Source organism: Carassius gibelio, chromosome B13 (assembly GCF_023724105.1).
Source record: "Carassius gibelio isolate Cgi1373 ecotype wild population from Czech Republic chromosome B13, carGib1.2-hapl.c, whole genome shotgun sequence".
NCBI classification, from domain to species: domain Eukaryota; kingdom Metazoa; phylum Chordata; class Actinopteri; order Cypriniformes; family Cyprinidae; genus Carassius; species Carassius gibelio.
The window spans coordinates 2,605,956-2,614,968 of NC_068408.1; the positions used below are offsets into that span (position 1 = coordinate 2,605,956).

Here is a 9,013-nt window from a genome sequence, read left to right on the forward strand (position 1 = left end):
AACATCCGCCATTTAACGGAAGTCCGTGTCGGATCTCGTTTCGGATTGACAACAAAATATCCAGGAGTGAAACTGAAGCAGTAAACATGCTTCGGTCATCGCTGAGCTGAAGCGGATTCGAGCTGACATGGAGTGCTAAAGCTCTCTCAGTGCGGAGCAGCATGGAGGAGATGCAGGGGGTCGAGGATGATAATCATAACTGTCGCGCGCAGGCTGAGAGTGTGTGTTCACCTACACAGGTGTGTGTGGACCACGACTCCAGCAGTGACACCTGTGAGTCCACTTCTGCGCTGCTGCTCAACTCCACCGCCAAGTTCCGTAAGTTACACCAACACACCCCTGTTTATCAGTTTCCACAGGCTACCAGTAACTGCTTGCATCAAAGTCAAGTTATTAATGTTTACCTTCAAAACCACCACTGCCTCTGCATGTGATGTGACTCTAGAAGGTTGTGTTCGTCAAGTGAACGTCACTTTATTGTTCATTTCAAAGAAGCACAAAATCACTTTCACATACTTTTACATTAACTGTTCCTTCCTGGTGGAATGAGCTGCACGACTCCATCCCAGCAGCTGAGTTCTTAGAAATAACTAAAAACAGTTCAATCTTTATTTAAGTCTCTAACTCTAGCACTCTATTCTAATTCTATTTTATCTGCGTTGACTTGACCCTCTAACTCTAGCACTCTGTTCTAATTCTATTTTATCTATTTGTCGACCCGACCCCTCTAACTCTAGCATTCTGTTCTAATTCTATTTTATCTATTTGTCGACTTGAACCTTTAACTCTAGCAGTCTGTTCTAATTCTATTTTATCTATTTGTTGACTTGACCCTCTAACTCTAGCACTCTGTTATAATTCTATTTGATCTATTTGTCGACTGGACCCTCTAACTCTAGCACTCTGTTATAATTCTATTTTATCTGTTGACTTGACCCTCTAACTCTAGCACTCTGTTCAAATTCTATTTAGACTTGACCCTCTAACTCATCTGTTGACTTGACCCTCTTAACTCTAGCACTCTGTTCTAATTCTATTTTATCTATTTGTCGACCCGACCCCTCTAACTCTAGCATTCTGTTGTAATTCTATTTGATCTATTTGTCGACTGGACCCTCTAACTCTAGCACTCTGTTCTAATTCTATTTTATCTATTTGTCGACCCGACCCCTCTAACTCTAGCATTCTGTTGTAATTCTATTTGATCTATTTGTCGACTGGACCCTCTAACTCTAGCACTCTGTTCTAATTCTATTTTATCTATTTGTCGACTGGACCCTCTAACTCTAGCACTCTGTTCGAATTCTATTTAGACTTGACCCTCTAACTCATCTGTTGACTTGACCCTCTTAACTCTAGCACTCTGTTCTAATTCTGTTTTATCTATTTGTCGACTGGACCCTCTAACTCTAGCACTCTGTTCTAATTCTATTTTATCTATTTGTTGACTTGACCCTTTAACTCTAGCACTCTGTTCTAATTCTATTTTATCTATTTGCCTACCCGACCCCTCTAACTCTAGCATTCTGTTCTAATTCTATTATATCTATTTGTCGACTGGACCCTCTAACTCTAGCACTCTGATCTATTTGTCGACTTGACCCTCTAACTCTAGCACTCTGTTCTAATTCTATTTTATCTATTTGTTGACTCGACCCTCTAACTCTAGCACTCTGTTCTAATTCTATTTCATCTATTTGTTGACTGGACCCTCTAACTCTAGCACTCTTTTCTAATTCTATTTTATCTATTTGTTGACTTGACCCTCTAACTCTAGCACTCTTTTCTAATTCTATTTTATCTATTTGTTGACTGGACCCTCTAACTCTAGCACTCTTTTCTAATTCTATTTTATCTATTTGTTCACTCGACCCTCTAACTCTAGCACTCTTTTCTAATTCTATTTTATCTATTTGTTGACTGGACCCTCTAACTCTAGCACTCTTTTCTAATTCTATTTTATCTATTTGTTCACTCGACCCTCTAACTCTAGCACTCTTTTCTAATTCTATTTGATCTATTTGTTGACTGGACCCTCTTAACTCTAGCACTCTATTCTGATTTAAATTTGTTCATAAATATTACTTCTCATTAACTGTATTGATTGTGTAAAATTTTTGTAAAGCAAAATATAAATAATTTAAATGATGTTTGTTATTTATATGTTTTTATTTACATAAGAGTTTGGGATTAGCAAGATTTTTAATGTTTTTTAAAGAAGTATCTTTTGCTCATCAAGGCTATTTTATCAAAACTAGAGGGAAAAAAACAGTAATACTGTGAAATAGTATTACAGTTTAACGCAAGTTTTTTTATTTTATTATACTTTAGAATATAATTTATTTATGTGATGCAAAGCTGAATTTTCATCAGCCGTTCTTCGATGTAACATGATCCTTCTGAAATAATTCTGATTTATAATCAATGTTGGAAACAATTGTGCTGCTTAATTTTTTTTGAACCTGTGATACTTTTTTCAGGATTCTTTGATGAATAAAAACTTAGAAAGAAGAGCATCACCATGTCTTTACCATCCGTTTTTAACCATTTTACACATACTTGCTAAATAAAAGTATTAATTTAAATTCTTTAAAAAATTGATTCGATTCCGAACTTTTGAAAGACTGTATATATAATATTTTATATATGTGTGATTACTGCAATACTGTTTTACTGTTTGATACCATCAATATACTGCCAAAATACTGTTTGTGTAAGCGATAGAGGCTAGTTTTTCAGCAGTAAGTGTCACGCGTGTTGCTTCTGCTTGTTTGACGATGTCTAGACTTGAACGTGATGACAGCAGAAGAATACAAGACGGTTTACTGGCCAAAACTAGAGCGAGCCATTGAGCATCTGCTCACTCAAAGCCCGATGGACCACATCTCCATCTCATACGAACAGATCTACAGGTCAGTGATGCTTCACTCCTGAACGAGTCTGAACGTGCTGCTCATCTGAGATTTAATACGTCCTTCTGTGTTCCTCTTCCAGTCAGGTTTATAAGTGTGTGTGCCAGCAGCACTCGGAGCTGCTCTACAACGATCTGATGTGGAAGATCAGGTCTCATCTAGAGCAAGTGTCTTCTGAGCTACAGGTCAGTGCAGACACACATTGAAACCTGTTTGTAGAGTGCTTCTGTTGAGGGTAAATAAAGGGAGCTTTTAAATCGACCACGATCGAATCATTGATTCTTTTACAGTCATATGATGTTTGTGATTTATACATTGATATACATGACAAGATATGATTTACAGAATTTTTGTAAAAAATTATATATTTTAAGTAATCTGTTCACGTTTTTTTTGTTTTTTACCCAAAACATTTTTTTTTTAATCAAGACTTGATTTTTTTTATAAGCAGAATTAATGTCTAAAATACAAATAACTTTTTTTTTTATTTGTATTTACTTATTTTTTTATTAATTTTTATTAATTTTTATAATAATGTTGTTATCAAAATAATGAATGCATTAATTACATTTTAAAAAAAATTGTTCATTTATATATTTTTGTATTTAAGTTTTAAGAATGTAGATTTTTATTTTTCAGAAAAAGCAGTGATGCCTAAATTTGGTATCAAAATTATTCATAAATATTAATTTTTCTTAATTTTCTATTGCATTAATATTTATTTATTTTGTATTTATATATATATATATATATATATGTATGTATGTGTGTGTATGTATGTATGTGTGTGTGTATGTATGTATGTGTGTGTGTATGTATTAATAAAAATAAAAATTATATATATATATATATATATATATATATATATATATATATATATATATATATATATATATATATATATATATATATATATATATATATATATATATATATATATATATATTTATATTATATATAATATAATATTTTATTTTTATAAATTAATTTTGTATTGTTTTCTTGAAAAAAGCAAAGTGATAAATGCCTGGATTAAAGATAATTTGTCGTATGATATATAATTTTTATTCATGCATTTATTTTATATCTTTATTATTGTTTTTCTAATTTTGTAATTTTATTTTTACAATAAATACCTAAATGAGAAAAATGACTGTAAAGCTGTTGTCTCATCTCTTCTGAAGGCCGGTCCAGCAGAAGATTTAATAGAAAACTTTAACCGGGCTCTGACGCGCTACACAGCCGCCCTGCACTGCATCGTTCCCGTCTTCATCTACATGGTAACATGCCAAAACTCAAAAATGAATGCCTTTGAAAGTGCCTCTGTCCTTCAATACTTTCAATGTACCTTGTTCTGACAAAAAAAAATCCCCAAATTCTGTTTTTGAATGTAATTGTTATTATAAAACGTTCCTTGTTTTACAAGATACTCTGAACTCTATATCCATTAATCTACGTTTTGTTAAAGAACAAGTTCTACATTGAGACGAAGCTGAACCGCGACCTGCGGGACGATCTGATGAAGCTCTTCTCCGATCACGTCGCAGAGAAACACATCGGCACGCTCCTGCGTGAGTGCACATCAGACACAGTCTTCTCGCTTTTTGTAAATACATTAATTTAAGTGTCTTTATTTGTTTTTCTCAGCTCTTCTTAAAAAGGCTCATTCCATGCCGTTTCAAGTCAAGCCATCAACTATGGAGAGTGTTGTGAAAGGTCTTTATGCCCTCCGGCCAGGTGAGAGGGATTTCTTTAGCTTTTAATGCAGGTGTACGTTTAAATATCTCTATGCATCGCTCTGTGTTTGTTATGCATTGAGTTACAGTTTCAGAGGGTTTGTTTTGTGTCCGAGTGCATGCAGCATTTGCATAAGCAAACATTTCTCTGTTTCGTTATCTGTATGTGAAGCTGTAGCTACTTTACAAGAAATAAAAAAAATAATAACACATTTACAGTGGCCCCAAAACAGTTCGGACTCTTTAGTTGCACATAAAATATCAATCCAAGTGTCATCCGCAAGCAAACGAAGCTGGAGCTTTTCTCAGAACATTTTGTCTCTCTTTAAATTCACGAAGAACCTGTTCCACAAGATCCGACAACCATGACTTTTTGTATTCATTTACAACAATATATTCACACACTTCACTAGGTGAAATGTTTTGATTAAAAAAAAACTAGGTATTTTTGCCAGATTTGCGATATCCGATATATATCTCTGTATTTTATAGATTTTGAATTTGGACTTTAAAAATCTGTATTTAATATTATTTATTTCACTTACCACCCAATATTGTCCAAACAAACGATACATATTAAATGCTATGAAAATAAATAAAGTTAATGTACCCATGTAACCCTTTATATTATGTGCAGAAAAGGGTTAAAATCACATTTAGTTCTAAAATTGTAACATTACAATCTAAAAACATAAAAATACGTATTTTAAAGCACTAAACTAAAAATGAAAGTAATATCGAAATATATAAACGGTATTACATCGTATCGAATTGCTTGTAAAGAAAACATCGATATATTGTACAAACTCAGCCTTAATAGATGGATAGATATTACTGACAGCCCTATAAATGCATTTTAAGAAGTTACTTTATTAAATCACGTTTCGGTTTAATTTGTTCTGAATGCACAATAATCACAAGGCAGTTTGAAAACAAGTTAAAATTGAAATCAAGCCAACAATTTCCACTATATGCATGCACCAGACTAGTTAAAGTAGTGCATTTTAAGTCCAGACGGATGTGAGTTGAGATGTGCGTGTTGTTTTCTTCTTAGACTGGGTTCCTCTTGCTCCGGCTCTGTTCTCCAGATTCATTCCTCAGATCCATCCTCCCGCTCTTGAATCTCAGCTCCTGTTTTATGCGGATCAAGATAAGAAACTGCAGATGGAGCTTCATCAGAAAGGCTTCTCCAGGTACGCTGTCTGCAAACCTCGAGCTGTGTCTGTGAATGATGTTAACTCACGTGACTGACGTCTGTTTCACAGGGGCGATCAGTCGAGGAAGCGAGCGAGTGAAGAGTCGTGACCGAGGAGTGGATCGATTACGATGAGACTCGCCGCAAGCTGCTGCAACTTAAGCCTGCATACTTCATTAACAAACAGTTCACGGCAGACTTTATCTGATGCAGAGACGTTCGTTCATCTCTTCACACAGTCCTCTGGGAATTCTCAGTTATTTGGAGAGTTCACAGAAGCATTAGAAAACTCTACAGCCTTTGTGGGATTGCCTCGGTTCTCTAGTTGTGGATTCGTTTCACAGTGTTCATCATATTTCCAGGTTGATTTGATTTGAAGCAGGCTCTCCTCTTTTCCTCTCTTTGTCGTTTTATAAAATCATACGGCTTGCTGTGATTTCAGAAATGATGTTGCATCATGAATCTCTTACCAGGTGATGAATGAAGGTGTCTAAAATCCAGATTCTCACACAGTTATTTTATTTTAGACTCACTACTGTAGTTTTAAACCGTTTTAGTTGACACTTGATAACTATTTTACCTAATAATAATAACAACGTGCCTTTGGCTATTTGCCTTTTTTCATTTTTAAGTGAAATGTTAAATGCAAGTCGACCATTTATTATAACAGCTGTTGATTTTATTTTATTGTTTTGTCGCATGTTGAATCTGGAAGCACAAAAGTTTGTGAAAAACAGTTCAGATAAAGGACAGGTGTGATGTAAAGGGCTGCTAATAATTTGTCTGGAATAAACTCATGACACTGAAACAAGAATTGTGTTTAATAAATTTCATTAAGTCATTAAAAAGCAATATTATGTGTATAATGCTTAATAGTTCATTAGTTAATGCCCATTTCATTCATGCATTTTCATATTTAAAGTATAATATAAGCATTATATAGTAATGTTATTATCATATTGTTTATGGCTTAATAAAAAAAATATTATAAAGCTAAAAGAAAGCAAAACTTTTTTTAATAAACGTATGACTGACATTAAATTTTTTTATAACTAATAATTGTTAATAGTGAGTCATTAACAAGCAGTATTAATTTCTACAATGTTAAATATATCATTAGTTATCCATATATCTTCTTTATTTAGACATTATATAATAATTTTATTCTAATATTGTACATGTCTTAATAAAAACGATTAAACAGTGCCAGGAGAAGAGAAACATTGATCATATTTGGGATCATTTTTGTTTAACTCAGCTGAAAGACAGTTATATGTGTAAAATAATCTTTTTTACGAGAATTTCATTATAACCTCTTGTGAATGGCAAAAATGGCAAGAAGAACACTTGAAAATAAATGTTTTTTTGCAAATTGAATACGAAATCTCTTGTTTTTGTCGTTTTCTGTTTGTATTATAGTTCAAATCTAAAAGCATTACGGTGTGTGTTTTGCAGAGCAAAAAAAAATAACTGAAGAGAAAACCATCATTATTATTTTTTATTAAAAAAATAAACATAAATCTTATCTTTCATTAGACTAAAACAATTGAAAATGGGGGGATATCTCGTTACGAAAATAAATGTTTTTTTTTTTTGTTTTTTTTTTCTCAATTACACTTTGGACACCCATAGAAATTCTTATGAGAATATATCTCTGAAGTATATTCCCATTCACGTTTACAATTTTGAGAGGTTAAAATCAGATCAGACCCAGAGGGATAAGCTCTGATAAAGCGTTCCTCTTAATATTTGTTACATTTTTATAGAATTGTAATGTTTTGTGTAACAAAATACTTTCTGTGTGCAGGTTTGAATGTAGTAATAATGATGCAAAAACTTACACTTCAAATCAACATTTAAAACAACAAAAAATATAAACCTTGTCAAAAAGTAGTCTTTAAGGATACCTTAACAAACATTTAAAGCTGCGGTAGGGAACTTTTGACGCTCTAGCGGTTAATAAATAGAACTGCTTGCGTCTTGCGGAAGAACATCGTAGCCGGAACTACTTCTCTCTGTTTATGTCTATGAAGAATCACAAAGGTACTGGGTTACTCCGCCGCGGTATCCCCGAAGCAATCTAAAATAGTCCGAATATAAACACTTATTATAGGTGCACCCTAGTGATTCAGGACAAGCCAAAAACACGGTTTGGTAAATGGATTCATGGTGTACTCGCTTATTATGTTCATTTTTCTACATTTTGAACACAGACAAAGTTACGGACCGCAGCTCTGATTGGTTGTTTTTTACCGGGAGCGATGAGTTTATGCAAATGGCAATAGGACACTGGGAGGAGCCAGAGGAGCTTGATTTTTTTTCACAGATTATCTGTCTCATATTCTACTGTCAGGACATAATGACAGGTTTAACAAATATGTAAAAAATATATATTTTTACAAAAGTTACCTACTGCAGCTTTAAAACCACAACCTAATAATAGTAACAATAATGTATAAAAAACACCATGAAATTACAGGTTTTTCTTTTTGCTCTCACCAGGAGGTGCTATTCTGCCTTCGACAAATTGGATTTTAAAGGACTAGTCTCTATTTTAACCTGAAATACTGCATTAATGAAAAATATATTTTTTTTTATATAAAATAGAAAAAAATAAAAGTTGTCCTACTTTCAATGGGAAAATGTATCATAATTATTGCATAAATATTAATTAGAACCATGAAGTTCTCTCAAAATACAAAATAAAATTATTATAAAATTTAAATTTAAGTAAAAAAAAGAAAACAAGTTACATTACAGGTGTCTGGTCACTTTTGACCACGATTTGCACAAAGGGTTAAGTATAGAGCTAGACCAGTGAAAATCCCTATTTCACCATCAGGGCAATAATTACGAATTTCCAATCCAATCAATCAATTCCAATCAATAGGAAGTGTGTCTATATCATCCAAAAGATATGGATGATATAAACAAACTCATCTACATCTTGAATGACTTGAGAGTGACTGCATTTCCAGCAAATGTTCATTTGTGAGTGAACTATTCCTACAACACACCCATCATGCACTGCTTCTGTGTCCTCCAGACTGTAGTAGGTGCTTCACAAAGGTGTCACCCTTCTCCTGACAGCATTCTCAGTGGCCAATGAGACGCGATCATTCCCTGGCACACACTTCAAACCCTCCACCTCCCTCAAATAACCTGCCACC

General features: G+C 33.5%; 1 protein-coding gene across 1 annotated transcript; it reads left to right on the plus strand.

The window, feature by feature from the left end:
* cacul1 (CDK2 associated cullin domain 1) lies at positions 1–6,657 on the plus strand. The gene is made up of 8 exons (XM_052573527.1): positions 1–318; positions 2,786–2,912; positions 2,995–3,097; positions 4,097–4,192; positions 4,381–4,483; positions 4,560–4,649; positions 5,703–5,841; positions 5,914–6,657. The coding sequence occupies exons 1-8, from the start codon at positions 162–164 to the stop codon at positions 5,951–5,953; spliced, it is 855 nt and encodes a 284-aa protein (XP_052429487.1). The 5' UTR covers positions 1–161; the 3' UTR covers positions 5,954–6,657.
* Positions 6,658–9,013: the final 2,356 nt, after the last annotated feature.